This window comes from Lacerta agilis, chromosome 3, assembly GCF_009819535.1.
Source record: "Lacerta agilis isolate rLacAgi1 chromosome 3, rLacAgi1.pri, whole genome shotgun sequence".
Taxonomy (NCBI): domain Eukaryota; kingdom Metazoa; phylum Chordata; class Lepidosauria; order Squamata; family Lacertidae; genus Lacerta; species Lacerta agilis.
In genome coordinates, this window is record NC_046314.1 from 70955025 (window position 1) to 70971647 (window position 16623).

The 16623-nt window shown below is 41.2% G+C and overlaps 1 protein-coding gene across 1 annotated transcript in view; it reads right to left on the minus strand.

The window, feature by feature from the left end:
• THBS2 (thrombospondin 2) overlaps positions 1-16623 on the minus strand; it is a 45822-nt gene that overhangs the window by 9060 nt on the left and 20139 nt on the right. Inside the window, exons 9-17 of the mRNA XM_033144217.1 lie at positions 16377-16553; positions 14506-14679; positions 13625-13752; positions 13329-13481; positions 11205-11423; positions 9705-9812; positions 9044-9203; positions 4899-5017; positions 2330-2564 (exon numbers count right to left, since the gene is read on the minus strand). Of these exons, the coding sequence (XP_033000108.1) occupies positions 2330-2564; positions 4899-5017; positions 9044-9203; positions 9705-9812; positions 11205-11423; positions 13329-13481; positions 13625-13752; positions 14506-14679; positions 16377-16553 (1473 nt within the window). The remainder of the gene's footprint in view (positions 1-2329; positions 2565-4898; positions 5018-9043; positions 9204-9704; positions 9813-11204; positions 11424-13328; positions 13482-13624; positions 13753-14505; positions 14680-16376; positions 16554-16623) is intronic.

Here is a 16623-nt window from a genome sequence, read left to right on the forward strand (position 1 = left end):
AATCTGTTATAAGGAAGCCCTGGTGCTGGCAATGTGGTAAATACTTTGCAAGCTGTGTGTCCTAGAATGTAATATTTATACTGGTTTGGGCTAAAAAGTTATTTGGGTTGAAGAACAGTAGACATTCAAATAAATGTCAAAACAACAAAACTGAAATGTCACAAATATGTTTTCTGTGTTCACAGGCAACATGCAAATCCTGTTCCACAAGTCACTTTTAATGGCACGCACACATTCTATGGCATTTTCCCCAAACTTATTTCTTTGATAAGGAAATACAATTCCTGTGTTTCTCTCCAGTCATGAGGACACTAAACATGGGGGGGGGGGTTTGGGGTGGGGGGAATGATGAGAATCTTAGCCAATTGTGTTTATGCAGATTCAGTTATTGTTGTCTGAATTCATTTCTCTTATCAGTAGAGACTCATACCACATGTTTCGCAGGCATGTTTCATTAGAACACTGTCTCTCTACTCCAATCTTCTATTCTAATCTTCAAGGACAGACTTTGTTATGGAACTGCCAAAAATGTTTTTTTTAAAAAAAATAATACAGAGTCAAGCATCTCAGATGCTTTTTGTAGTTCATCTCTGTGAGAAAATGGCTTCACATTCCACGGACTGACTGGCTGGCTGGTTGCCAAGTTGAACTCCAAATTCTGACCAGCTGTATGCTCCTGAACGTGTTTATCTTTACACTTAAGGGGGAAAGTGTGTGTTCCCAGTTTTATTCTCTTGCCAACATCAAAGAAGCAATTTCTTTGTCCAAATGAGGTTTTAATTTTTCACCACATATGTTTCTTAAGTTCCCTGTGGTGCTGATTGCTGACAAGGCTGTTTTTTTCATCAAAAGGTTTAGAAACCATCTGCCCCACCAACCATGACCACAGGCTGCTTGGAGGTCTGCTCTCTGGAAAATGGTTGTTCAGTACACAGTAAAATTCTGCCTTATTTCTTGACCCTAGATTCAAATGACACTGTGGGGTGTCCGTCATAGAACAGCTAACTGGTGAGAAATCTAAGCTCCACCTGCTCTGTGTGATTAGAGACATAACTGGGCAGGATACGTAAGCGGGCAGGATCAGCTGTGGTGTTAAACCAAGAGCCAGTGTTGTGTACTGTCTGCTAAGGAGCAGGAAGAGCCAGATTCAAATTCCCCACTCAGCTATGAGGTCACTGGATGACCTTGAGGCAGCTGGCTTATGGATTGGCTCACTCGTTTTCAAAGCACTGCCGGTACTTTCAAATATATTAAAACGATTTAGTAAGATTACTGCAGGCAGAAAACCCTCATAAAGATTTCAGCAAAAGGATGTGTTTGGGTTTAGCTTTGATGAGCTAAGTGAAGCTGAACATATTCTTGCATAACTATTTGACTTTTAGATGACATCTGAAGATGTCCCATAAACAACCTGTACGGATGTTTTTCATTATTGTCAGATTCTACTACAAAGGGATGTTCTCAGCATAACAAAGCAGCAATGGCCCTCCTGCTTGATCACCTACAAAATCAACTTGCTAATGCCAAAATATTGGGAGAGTTCTCAGCTAGCAAGATACTGCCTCATTTGCGCTTAAAAGAAGTGCACCATTAAAAGGAGACCACCTGTGAATTCTCCAGACCTAGGAATACTTTCAGAACTGGATGCAACACTACAGGCATGCATGCAGCTGGGTGCGAACACGCCTGAACAGACTCATCAGTGATAGAAACAAGTCAAATTTTCATCAGCTTTCCAACACATAAGCCGAGCCAGTAGCAGATGCTATGGTAGGGCTGCACTGCTAATCTCCACTGTGGATGAGTCACTGCTGCAAACAAAGATGGAGAGAGAGCAAGGCAAATACACTGTGCAAATACACTGGCTGAGCCAACCTGGCATTCCTGCTGGCATGTTTTCACTAGGCCAACCTCGCCACCACCTCCCCTGTCCTGCTCTTAGTCCCAGTACGCAGCAACGATTCAACTGGAGAGTGGTCAAGGGCACCACATCATCTACTGCTGGGCTCAGCTTGGATTGAGAGGACCATCTTTAGTCTTCACTCAAGAAACCCCTAAGTCTATGGCACTAACAAATCTATCATGCCATAAGCTTTCATGGACTGCAGCAGGAAAGGTGGGCTTCTGGCCCTCTAGATGTTGTCGGCTTCCAATTCCCAACAACCTCAGCCAGCATGGTAGAGATGATGTGAGCTGTGGTCTAGCAACATCTGGAGGGGAATAGGCTCTCCATCCCTGGAGCACACCATCGTACAGTATGCCTGAAGGTGACTGTAGTCCACAAAAGGATATGCCACAGTATATGTCTTTAAAGTGCCCATAGTCTTACCATCAGAATCCTTCTGGTCAGGGTTGAATGTGAGTCGGCAGTTGTCCCGGTCGTCTGGGATGCCGTCGTTGTCATCATCAGAATCACAAGCGTCCCCTTTACCATCTTTGTCATGGTCAGCCTGATTGGCATTGGAAATGTACGGACAATTGTCTTTGTTATTCTGGTGGCCATCTTCATCTATGTCTTGATTGTTGTCACACTGATCCCCAACCAGGTCATTGTCCACATCAGTCTAAAGGGGGGACAGGAAACAAGATATGAATTTTTACAACAGTGAACCAAAAAAAGGCGGGGAAACCACATGATCACACTGTTAATGGTTCCCTTCAGAAATGTTAATGTATAATGAAGGCAATCTGAAAAGTAATATTCTATAAACATACTGAGATATCCCAAACTTGCAAAATAGATTCTGCATCATGGTTCTTATTTCAAATTCCTCATTTAAATCTACTGACTCTTAAGCCGATACGCTTAATTACGTGCTTTCATTTATCTGTTGTATTTATATCCCAGCTATAGCCCTAAAAGCAAACAGATGCAAGTCCATAGCATCCCTCCAATTTTAATGGAAGGAGGAAATTTGTCATTTATCAGAAGTTTGGGGAGCATGGTTTCTAAGTGATTTCTTGCATAGAACAGAGTCTGGCTAAGCTGAAGAAGTGGATTATCAGGGTAGGTGGTGTCATGCTCGATGAGATGTTTTCTAACTGATCTTTAACTCATACAACTTTTCCAACATATCGTGGTATTTTCTCTCTTTTTTGCATCTGTTTTCATACTGTAAGCATTTGGCATCTGCCCCCAAAGTATCTGTTAAGAAGATGAAAATGCAGTGCAGACATTTTAATGAATGAAATTGGTGCCAACACACAGGAAGACCTTTGACGTCCTCAGCAGATCTCAGTTCTAGCCTTAGGCCCCTTTGTAAGATTTTGCAGATGAGAAAAGTGGCGCTGCTCTCGTGAGAAACTTCTCTTGCCTAGGCAGCATTCTTATGTTATGAGTGACTGCTATTGACCTCAGCTGCTTTCAGGGTTTTTATGTATATATATGCCCCGAGAAGCCAACGGCAATAACTTTGCACAATTAGAAATTCCAGACCATTCATCCAAATCAAAGGCAAAGCTTTTGTGTCAGAGCTTTGAAAACTTGAAAAGCTACGCTCTCTCTTTTTAAAAATAACCTGGGCATTCAATTTACCTCAAACCATGCAGCTTGCCACCAACATTTGCCTTTAATATAAACATGTGCGCTGTGACTGAACAGAACCATATTAATTCTATGTAAACTGGGTGGTTTCCCCTCCCACTTCCCAAATAGAATTACAAGTAAGTCTAGAACGTAGCATTTCTGAAATGCAGAGCTGGAAAGCCCATTGTGGTCTGGGAGTTGTGTTACCCATTTTAAAGTGCCTGGTGGGCCAAATAAAAAAGCGCATACATATACATAATCTCTCCCACAGGCACACAGTTTGTTTCACACATAAATCTCATGTGCTCCCCACCTTCTCCTTCATCAGAACCAACCTGGCGAGAAACTAGCAACAATCAGAAAGGGGCGATCTCTTGTATATATTGGGGCTTAATTGAGAAAGGGAAACAGGTGACGCTGTGGTCTAAACCACTGAGCCTCTTGGGCTTGCTGATTAGAAGGTTGGCAGTTAGAATTTGCATGATGGGGTGAGCTCCCATTGCTCTGTCTCAGCTCCTGCCAACCTAGCACTTCGAAAGCACACCAAGTAGATAAATAGGTGGCAGGAAGGTAAACGGCGGGAAGGTAAACGGCGTTTCCATGTGCTCTGGTTTCCGTCACAGTGGTCCGTTGCACCAGAAGCAGTTTAGTCATGGTGGCCACATGACCCAGAAAGCTGTCTGTGGACAAACGCTGGCTCCCTCAGCCTGAAGCGAGCTGAGCACCATACACCATAGTCAAGTTTGACTGGACTTAACCGTCCAGGGGTCCTTTGCCTTTTTTACCTTTAATTGAGAAAATAGCAGGAGATGTTCCTGGGGTGAAATTGGGAGTCAGATTTTCTGAGTTGACACGCACGGGATTCTGGTGGTGGGTGACTTGGAACTGAATGTGTGAACTGCCTCCATAGGGGAAAAAATTGCAGGCTGGGAGTAGAATCTCCATATGTGGAGTTGGATGTATGATGTCACACATACAAGTCATCACTTCATAGGGTGGTTGCTGGATGCATGTATGAACCTGCACTCAAACTAGAAGACTCCCTGTTAGGAAGAGGGATGGAAGACTATTCATGAACAAAAGCTTTCCTTTATTCTTGCTTTCCTGCATCTTGAAACAACCTACCCCCAAAAGCAGATAATTGGAACACTGAGTATCTCTGCAATAACAAAAACCTTCTTTACCTCTAAATCCAGCCAGGTATGAATTAAGATCTTGAAAAGGGGGGAAAGGAACAACAAGCCTTGCTGAAATATCCTTCAAAGCAGGCAAAAGGCAGCCTGTGTTAATAGTACACAGTACAGTGTAGTGATACCTCTACAAGGGTGAAGGCAGAGGCTCTTCACATCCATTCAGTCTATGTCCTACTTACCTGATCAGGATTGTGCACCAGTGGGCAGTTATCACAGTGATCACCAACTCCGTCTCCATCTGTATCTCTCTGGTCTGTGTTGTAGACATATGGGCAGTTATCGCGTTCATTGAAAACATCTACCAGGATGAAAAAAAGCAATGCAAATAAAAGTGTTCTGTTCAGATTCCACTTGCATAAAGCAACATGCACTGGTTTCCAAGAAACTAGCACAACCATGAATGGGAATTTCCCCCATTTTATTCTCACTGGAAACTCAGTGCATCCAAGAGACAACGTTGGGACCATGGTCACCCAGTATACTTTTGTATTTAAGCCTGGTCTCTCCATGCTAGATGACACACATAATATATTGAACTGATGGCATTACTGCTTTGTCCTTTGCTTGTTAACTGAGATGTGGTTGTCTTGCTGTGCCTTCCCTAAATTACAACCCCTTTTATAGAAGGCTACAAATACTATAAAGTCTGTAGGGTTGTACTAGCTGATCTCATGGTTGGTGAAGTACTTTTAGGGTGGATCTTTTCCTAATTTGGCTCTGTGGTGACCCCTCGCTGTCCAACTCTTGGTCACATAAAAGCTTTGCCTGACACATTTTCTGCTGACGGTGGGAAGGTAAGAACAAAAACCACCCTGTTTTCTGAAAAATTGATTGATGACCTATCAGCTTCCATTCTCAATTGAAGGTAGTCGGTTCATCCAGACCTTTCAAGACAGGGCAGTCCAACTTTTCAAATTTTATCCAATTCTGCCCCAAAGTTTAAAGAAAGTTGTACAGTAGTTCCATGAGGGGGGAAAAAACTTTATAAAGTGTCTAACACGACTGCCTCTAGGCCCATTTTCCTGTAATTCAGTAAGCATTATATCGCCTAGAGGAGCTAGTAAGCCTGCAAATTCCATTCACCTATATGAAAAAGAGGGGGAAACAGCTATATAGACAATAGTGAATGGCAGAGAGCAATACTGTGAAGGGCAGCTTATGAAACAACTTGGACCAAGACAGACAGTTTCCTGAAGCAGCAAATTGAGGTCTGATCCAAATGTTGTGGTTTGTGCAGTCCCCTAGTATATTTTTATTGTTTGAACTCTGAGTAAACAGTCCAGAGGAATCTGTTGATTAGGCAGTCAACAAATGTCCTAAATCAACACTATAACATTTACTATGAAATGTATCCCATGAGCTGACTTGAGGTTTAGGCAGTTTTGTTTCAGATTTCAGACTTCATTTATTTTTTAGTAATAAAAGTTTTTTGCTGATTCTTACAATATTTGCAGGAGACAAGAAGACAACCCTTTCCAGGAATACTGGTTTATATATTTTTAATTATTATTATTTTTTTGCAATGATATATATTTTGATTGTAAGCTGCCTTGGATATTTAGATATGTCTAAATAAATAACCTCGAGTGTGAATGGAAACTCCATACTATGGAAAACCTTCAAGGGTTTTAGAGATCTACTGATACACACATCCAGCACTTTACACATTTATTGAATCAAATCTGAGGCTTAACAGGTTTTTTTCTCCAGTGCTGAGAACTGGGATTCATCTGCCAGGAAATGCAGCAGCAACGTCCCTCTAAGGACACTGAAGCTTCTGCTTCCAAGTCATGCCAAAAACCACAAGCCTAGAGGCATTCCAAAAACACCAAAGATATTTGGGTTGGTAGGTTTTTTCAGTACTGGGCTACTGTTCGGGTCAGGTTTGCCAGTTTAATAACCTGAAATGTCACTGTTGGTTTTTTCCTCCTTCCTGAGCCAAAAGTGTAACTTGGGATCCTTATTATTCTTGCATCCAAAAGAAATTTCCTTTTTTTCTCCCAGGGCGTTTTGGCAAACACGTTGGGTGAAGACATTTGATTTGGCTGGCACTTCCAGTGCGGCTCTTCATGCAAGCATATTTGACAGCATAAATAATTAGAAAGAATATGGGTATTGCTAGGCCATAATTTTCATTACTTCTGAAATTATTATATCAAGTGAATGTTATATTCTTAAAAACGGGACATGGGTTCTTAAAGAGTACCTCTCCCATTATAAGATCATTAAAGACTTGTCAGAGAGACTGTGCAAATAGTCCATTCTGTTCCAGAACTGGTTTGAGGAAATGACAAAACTTTTACCATGAAATTATTTGCCCAGTAAAGCCCACCAAACCATAAGTTTTAGGTACACCACTCAGATTTCTTTTGATTAAGAAGTTTATAAAATTCCTTAAATAAACAAATTAATCTGCATGCTTTTATATGATTACCGGTATGTAAAATGTTCCTTTCACATTTTTCCTTTTGAGGTTATATGGTCAGCTGGCTGGTTTTATGGTTAAATGGGTTTGAGTTTAGTATATTCTAAGGACTATTTGCCAATAAGATGTTATCATTTTAATGATGTTTTGCATTTTGGAGTTCCACTTTACCTTCTCTCTCTCTCTCTCTCTCTCTCTCTCTCTCTCTCTCTCTGTGTGTGTGTGTGTGTGTGTTTATATATACATAATCATATAGATATGTATGGTATATATAGTATAAAAAAGCAATATAAAAATATGCTGGAACAGTTTTAAAGAAAAAAATAGTCTCTAGATACCTGGTTTATTACAAATAAATGAAACAAAAAGAAGGGCATAGCCCCACTTTTATATCCCATTTCTTTGTTATGAACATTATTTAAGCACATGCTTAAATATCCCATTGAAATTATTGCATCTTCAAAGTGTATAAATTTGGCAATTGTGTCTTAGGAGACTTCCATACATGTGGTGAAATATTCAGACATAGCAATGGGTGGCACTTGTCAGTGCTGTTTGGAAGGATCTGGAAATGAACAGGCCATCCTATTCAGTGGCAAGCTATTGATCTAATCTCACTTATGTGGTTTATGTGCATGTAGCACTTCTGGACTAAAAATTATGAACATAAATCAAATGCCTCGGGAGTGGGCAACCTGCGGCCTCAGCCTTCTGCAAACCATCAGTTCAGACCTCTTATGAGAATGATCTGTCCTCAACAACCCACTGAGTAATGAGGATTACAGAAAGAGAACAAGTGTCAGAAAAGAGAGCAGGTGTTCGCTCCCCTTTTTGGCTCTAGTGACATCAACCACTGGCATAAGACCCCTGATAGATTACCCCTAAGGGTACGTGGCCCTCAGAAATGGTTGCCCACCCAAGCCATGCATCCAAATCATCATTGAATGAGGATGCAAGTCCAAATACGAATTCACATTCTTGTGTCATTAGTCACACATTAACTGCTTGTTTGCATGTTACTAGAGCTGGATCAGAGTTGATGTCAATGTGGCCCAAGGAGCACATAAATGCCCTTTATCACCTGCATCCTGAAAAAGCACATTATACTTGCAAAAGTATACAATACGTTGTCATCTAATGGTGCCCTTCTCTTCATGAATGGAGTCCATCCATTCATAAAAGGCTCTTTGATTTAGTGGAGTCTCCCATGGACTGAAGTGGGAAGAGGATTATGTGCCCCACCCCCACCCCCACCCAAAAAATAGTTATGTTCCATGAAGGGGGAAAGTGAAGTTGGCAAAAATTGCCCCCTCCTTCTGCTCATGGAAGCCAATGTCATCAGTTGTGTTGTCAGTTCCATCCCAAGCATTCACTTATTATTATTGTGACAGCAACTCTTAAGATTGCATAATGAGAGTTTGGAAACAGTGGGCATAAATAACATACCTGGGTTGGTTGCATCATATGGAAATCAATGACATATAAATGTATCTAACTTCTGCTAGGGTTACGGTGTGTCCTTTTTTCCCCAGGGCACGTCCTCTTTCAGGGGTAAAATTTCTGTGGAAATTTGCCAAAATGTCTCTGGCTATAGTTTCTGGATGAGACATAGACATGACTGGTGGTTGAATATGCTTGCTTTCCTCTTCTCTTCTCCTGCCCTCCCTCAGCAATATATCACAACTTCTCTTGCCTACATATAGGAGGGGTATTTAAAATGAGAGTCGTCATAGCGTCCTCTTTTTTTGCTCTTCAAAATGTGGCAACCCTATCCTTTGCCTTCAGTGCGTGGGTTGATTTGACACAGTTGTTCACAAGGCTGACAGCAATAGCTTATTTTGAACCAGTTTCTCCCATGTTGAACAGAAACAAAACATATGAGAACGAATAAGAATTTACCATCGCCATCAATATCCACCGCACATGCATCGCCCTCTCCATTATTATCGGTGTCAGTCTGTGCAGGATTGTGCACGTACGGGCAATTATCGCAGCGGTCACCAACTTCATCCTTGTCATAATCAAATTGACGAGGATTAAAAATAAGGGGGCAGTTGTCCTAAAGAAGGAAAAGTATTAAAGAAAAGATGTGTAAGCATAGCTCAGAGACCATTACATTTCCAGTCAACCTTTCCCCTTTCTGTAAATCAAATAGTATATACCTACTGGGGTTCCCAAGGGTTTCATGTAAATACTGCTAATAATAGTAAATTAGCATCAAATGAGGCATATGTAAGACTCTCACTCTCACACACACTCTGCTAGAGTCAGTGTCTTTCAACCTTTCCCCATATGAATACTACAAGCCAACAAAACAGCTGTAAAACTCCCATAGAGTGTACCATTCTTTGAGAATTTCTGATGGTCTGAAATGCGGAGCATGTAATGATCAGCGACATCTGTAAGAAATAGTGGTATCCCAAATGGTACAGTTTAAATTCTGATATCTGACAACAGACGTAGAGAAATGAGAATGCAGCAAATACACCAACAACTTCTTAATGGTGTCCATATTTATTTCTTCTGAAATGAGAAGATGGGTTAATGAAAACAAGCTTACTTTATCATCCTCAACACCATCGTTATCATCATCCTCATCGCAGGCATCTCCCTTTCCATCTTTATCAAAGTCTTCTTGTCCAGAATTAGGCAGAAGAGGACAGTTATCCTATAAAAACAGACAACCCGAGATTGGCGCACACTTCTTTTCCACAAGTTGATAATAATGCCAAACTCTGACTAAATGTTTGTATGCCCCTCTGGAGACTAAAATACAGCACTGGGCGAATTGAAAATGGGAATTCTGAAGTCTTTTCTAAAGTCAACATGCATATGTATTCAATTAATTTTCACACACTTTTAGGCAGCCTTTGGTTTGTGTTGGATTATATTGCTAAAGTGGAATGATATCCGATGATGGTTACCACCTTATATTTTTGCTAGATTGCTTTAAAGGAAGGCATTTAACCTTTATTAAATCAACATATGTACTACAAAAATAATGGGTTTGGCTTTTGGGAAGAACCTCCCCTAAATGAATTCCGCATGTTTGAGGGTTTTTTTTGTCTTTTAATGAAAGCAGTTCTTGATTCTTCTTGAATCAAATGAAGTACGTCCTGGTGACAGGAACCAAAAAGAAAGAAAGAATGAACCATATATGCTTGAGTTGGTCACATTAACAAATGAGCAGACATTAGCCAGGGCTGAAAGAATTTGACATCTCAATTGTATGCTCAAGGAACATTTAATACTCCCTCCCTGTTCATGGAAAAGCAGGAAAAGAGAAATCCATTCCTAGCTCCATCCCACAGTCTTGTAAAGTCACATTCGGATTCAGGTTACAAGCATTTCTTGCAGTTTAAAGTAAGTTTAAAGTAAGGCACAAAATTCTGGTTTGTTTCAATTCACTTGCTGTTGGGGTGTGATATACTTTGGCACTGTATTGTTTTTGACTGTATCGGTTTGATAAAGGTTGTCTTCAGCACTTACTCATCTACTTTTCACTGGTTTACTTGGTTAACTTGTTGAGAGGTTATGTTATCAGTAACCTGACTAACCCATGTTTTGTGATGAAAGGATGATGTAGCAAGGTGACAGAAGCAACAACCTTGCATGAAGCAATGAGGCACCCTGGGGCCTCCGGGTATAGGACAGTATATAAATTCAATAAATAAATAATAATGAAGAAGAAAAAGAAAAAGAAAAAGAAGAAGAAGAAGAAGAAGAAGAAGAAGAAGAAGAAGAAGAAGAAGAAGAATTGTGCGTTTAGCTATTTCAATGGAATGGCTCCAATTCTGACATGTTTATCCAGTCATATCTTTTTGGTGGTTATTAAGAGGAATATAATTTTTGTAGACTAGGAGCCCAAAATGGGCAAATTCTCTAAATTGAGAGACCTACCAGTCTTGGAAAATATTTATTTCAACAGTCTTTATATCATCAACAGTGGCCTAACAAATGGTTCAGGAAGTGATGGTCACTGGAGGCTATCACTAGACTTGCCCTTCATTAACTGCCCTTCATTGAGACATTTATGGTGTTTCCATTGCTTCTTACTTACTTTTATGCAGTGATAAGTTGCATTGGCAGCACAGACCAAGTTATGATTGGGCCATCCATCCAGGTCAGAATCTTCACCACAAATGAATCCATCACCAGCATAGCCTGTCCTACATTCACACTTGTACATTGGGTCACTGAAATGCCCAAGGTAGATACACTCTGCTGACCTGTGACAGTTGTGTGTCTTGTCTTTGCAAGGATTGGCAGGTTCACATACCTGAAAAAGCAAATCATAATCATTTCAGACCGTGCTTCTGTAGGGGCATAAGGGTACTGCAGGTCTGGGGCTAAATTAAGCTAAGTAAACTGCAGCACCAGACCCCAGCTAAATTGGAGGAGGAGACAGTAATGAAAGGGTATCCCATTTTATTTTCTCTAAATAAATGTATCATGAGCTACAGGGACATGCACTTGTTTATTATATATTTGCTTTGATGTCATCCTCATCATAGCAAGTTACAATACTCAAAAAGAATTCGCAGAATGCTTTCTGCAGTACAGGTGACTTTAGGAACAGGACAATATATGGTGGCTGGGACCAGGAAAACCTGCCTGGAATGGCTGGGACCACAACAGTATGTGCGGGTGAGAATTGTGATAACAACACAAGAGAAGAGATGCTCTGGATGGCAAGACCTACTCAGTTCCACATAGTACTGGAAAAACCATTCAAAGCCAAATTTGAATTCAACTAAGTTGGCCAAAAATGTCTGTTTTTCAAATGCCTCGTTTTAAACAGTTTTCAGTACCGATAGTCCAGCAGGCAACACACTACCCTCAAATGACATGTGAAGCATCCAAAACATCTGATTAATCAGAAGGGTACATAAACAGCAGTTTTAGTTTCCCATAATATTGTTGAGCTTTGAGCCACACATCCTTTAGCTGGGCCCAGATTTAACAACCTTTTATTAAAATCCTGGGCAGAGCCTCAAGGAACATTTCCTTGCTGAATGAGCTAATTAGCTGCACACGTTTGTCAATGCAGTAATTATGAATAATGCTTTATTTAACTAAAGAGTCGCCTTAAGCAGAATTTTACATTACTTCACAAATTTCTCTTACATCTGCTGATTCTGGATGTCATTAACTAACGTAAATCAACCCCACCCATTTCCTTTGCAGCAGTTTCAGGATGTAGCACCAAACCAGCTATTTAGCTGCCTTTGGGTTTTTTGTTTTCGTTTTTACATAGAGAGACAGCCTAATGGACTGTGATTTCTTTTCCACAAGTCCTGACTGCTACTTCTGTATTGCTATTGTTTTGATTGACAGCTTTGCTAGAGTAGTTTAACATTAACGGATGTTTCACATTTAGACTTCGCAAACCGTGTCAGCCAGAACACGGAGAACTATGAAGAGACTGAGTAAAACCCGATGAAACTATTTTAAAATGAGGGGGGGGCGTGTCTTTTTATCAGATCTAATTTAGTTGCATTTTCTCATGTTCACTGAATAAAGATCTCCCCAAAGTGACCTATTTCATACAGTGTGTCAAACAATCCCTTATATTAATTGTGCTGGTTCTCAAGTGCAATGCGTTAAGAATATGTTAGTGAAGAACCTGTGGCTGAAGGGCTAACATAAGAACAGGATTTCTGGATCAGACCAAAGACCCATCTGCTCCAGTATTTTGTTCTCACAGGATGTGCATGGGAAACCCAGAAGCAGAACATGAGCGCGAGAGCACTCTTCCCATTTGTGTTCAGTCACAGAGGCATATTGCCTTTGTTACTGGGGATAATTTATAGCTATCACAACTAGTAGCCTTTCCATAGATTCCTCTAATCCCATTTAAAAGTCATCCAAGTTAGCGGCCATCATTACATCCTGTGCTATGTGAAGAATTAATGCCTCTTTGCTTATACACTGTTACACCTTCTTGGCCCTAATCTGAGATCAATTTCTTAAAAAGTTTGGAGTGGTTTTGATGTCAGGTTTCCAATCTAAGGGGTCCGTTATAAACCTGCAAGCTGCACTCTTGCTCATTTCGAGATGCTCCAAGACAATGAAGTCTTTAGGACTGATACTTCATCACCCTCTTTGCGCCATACTTTTATAGCAGATGTATCACATTTTCCATCCCGTTACTGGCCGCTGGCCTTCTTTCAACAGCACTTACTTGTTTTTCTTTCTTGGCAGCCTCTAGGCCCACCCCATAAGGCTGACTTCCTTTGTAGCGAGGAGGGCATGGCAAGCAATGGAATCCAGGATTGGTGTTTACACAACGGTGGTTCTGATTTAACTTAAAGCAAACGTCTGGCACTACTGCACACTGCAAAAAACAAAGACACACACACACACAACCAGAAAGACGTATTGAGTTATATCACTGAAGAACCTCCAACGAAGTTGGCTAAGTGTTTCCATTGGGTGGGGTCAAAACAGCATTTCTGTATGAACCGAAACTGTGTCTACCTCATCAAGGTCTTCACAGACTGTTCCGTTTCCAAGGTAACCAGCAGGACATGCACCACAGGACCAAGAACCATCCGGGAAGCTGTTGCATTCTGCTCCAGGAAAGCAAGGGTTTGACAAACATCCATCTGCCAAAGCAAGGGGAAAGAGCATTCATTGTGTCAGTACTAAGTCAATCTCCTTATCTGAATACAGAGGAAGAAAAACAGCTTTACATCATTTCTATATCAAATCTCCAAACCCACTTTGAGGCAACAGCATTAAAATTTACTACGAATATATTTTATACCAGTCCCAGATAGATGATGCCACAAGGACAAGTTGTATACGAAGACACAGCAGTAAGGATGGAGTACGTCTAAAACTGCCTAGCTCAAAATGTCTACTCCAGACTGGAAGCCACTCTCAAGTTTCAGGCAGGTGTCTTTCTTAGCACTCTCAGCCAAGATCCTTTCAACTGGAGATGGCAGTGACTGAATCTTAGAGAAGGAATTCAATATAGCATTAAGGAAATTGTTCTGTCAGGCAAGTATAAATGCTTGTGTTAGAGGAGCAATCTCTCCTCTCCTTCCCTCGTGCACTGTTCTTGGCGTTCTTCTGACACACACATCCCAAGCCAATTGGCGGGAGTGGGGAGAAAGCCCCATTGTGCTGGCAAAAGTCCTTGTGTGAGCTTCCACAAGCAGGACCCATTAGTTGAACCCAGCCCAAAGTCTGCTGCATAGAAATCCTATGTTCTGCCACTGTGCAGTTGCTGCTCCAAAAATCTTAGGCTGGTCTAGCAGAATGGTTTGGAGTACCAGATCCCATGTGAGGCATGAAGTATACTTGGGTATCTTTGTTTAGAACACAGCTAACTATCCAGCACATGCCACACTCACCTATTGGACAATCCTGTTTGTTGCACATATCATGCTGTATGACATCTCCCATGCATGCCTTTCCACCATACTGAGGCTCTGGGCTGTTGCAGAGACGAGATCTTTCACGAATCCCTCCACCACAGGTAACAGTGCATGCAGACCAAGGAGACCAAGGGCTCCATCGACCATTGACTGGAGCAGGACAGACAACAGGAAAAATCAGCATGGGCAAACACAGTACAGTCAAGAAAACAAAACACTGACCACACAGAGTGGTGTCATTCAGTGATGTCAAGAAGTTGTTTCACCTGGCCACTTCACTAGTACAATGAATACAAACTGTCTTTCTGGTCTAGTCAAGGAACCTGAAAATAATCTGCTCAAATTGCAAACTCTGTTTTGGCCATAATCCACAATCCTCCTACTCAGAAGTACCCCATTCATTTCAATGGGGTAACTGGAACAAAAGGCTTGTAGATGGCAGCCTCTTCAGTCCCCTGAATCCAATAAGACAACTGGCAGTCTGGAAGGAAAATGCAGTGCAAGAAAGAATGCATATTTTTGCTCACATAGTAATCTATCCCAGCTTTCTCTCCACATGACTTTGCCCGTGCATATATACAAATACATTCAACAAATCTGAATTATGTCATTTTTCTAGAAAAGATTCTGGATGTGATTTCACAAGTGGGATTCAGATGCACCCTGACAAATTCAGATTGCACAATCAAAGTAGATTTGATGCTCTTGCACAACAAATCTGCTTTACCCTCACATCCACACACACATACACACCCCAAAAAAACCCAATACATTTTGCAGAGAGAAATTGATGGAGGAAAGATATGGAAGATGTTGTTATATAGCCTCCTAATCAGAATGAATGCTCACTATAAAGCTGGCATTGTCTAACATCCCTGCAAACTTTAGGCAAACAAATCAGGAGGAATAATCAACAAACAGAAGCAATTAGTAGTTGAAAGGTAGGTATCAGTTTCTGAAAACATTGCACATGCTCAGGCTATAGCAGTTTCAGACCATATTCATTGAAGTAAAGATAATAGGAAGAGGCAAATTTCAAGACAGAGTCTGAGGTTCTTCTATTTGAATTTCATTACTGGTTAAATAAGGAACTGTAGACTTCACTCTCCTGCTAGAACATGCTTTTCATGTAGATGTTGTTAAACTCAAATAATGAGAATAATGTTAGGCTTTCATTATAGAATATCTACACTATCCAATATAAACCCGTTATTTGCTGAGCTAGGAAAATATTGGACCCTTACATAGGTGAGCTCCGTTGATTTCAGTGGGGCTTACTGTCTCGTTAATGTGCACAGAAACGCAGCCTAAGTCTAGTAGAATGTTATGATAATCTATTCAGTGGTGGACCACATGGTGGGGCACCATCAATCATGTGACTTCTGCATCACTTCCTCTTACCAGGAGTGGGAGGTAGTAGAGTGAGTTGATCTGGTGTTCCCACTGGTGCATTTCCACCATGCCAACTCATGCTTTCTGCCTCTACCTCCTGGTAGACCAGAGGTCAGATGAGTGATGCCACCACACCACCTGTTACATAAATCTATTTATTGCCTTGCACAGCAACCAGCTTTCCAAAAGGGGTACTTTGAAAAGTGAGCAAATAGTTGCCCGTTCAAGGCAGACCCTCTAAAATAGTGTGCCGGAAAGTTCTACTGCCATAGATTCCTTTATGGCATGCATACTTTTTATCACTTTATCTGAAGGGCCAGGTGGATGTGGATTCAGTCTAACAGAGCCCCAGTTGCTGATCCCAAATGTATAGGATAGGTTCTTTCAGCTTGAGTAATGTTGACATCTAGACTGTAGCCTTATCAGAGGATGAAAATTCAAACCAAAACACTTACTTGGACATGGGACTCCTTCACATTCTTTCGTTTCCCTTCCGCTTCCTTTGCAGCCTTTCCCACCCATCTGTGGGATGGGGGAATTGCAGAGACGTATGCGAGTTATGTTGCCTACTCCGCAGGTCACAGAACAGGAAGACCAAGGGGACCAGTGGCTCCAGCCGCCATCTTGGCGTACTGATCAAGGAGAGAAAAAGAATCACAGTTCAAGGCCCTGCCCCAAAATTCCCAAAAGGCTCTAATGCAA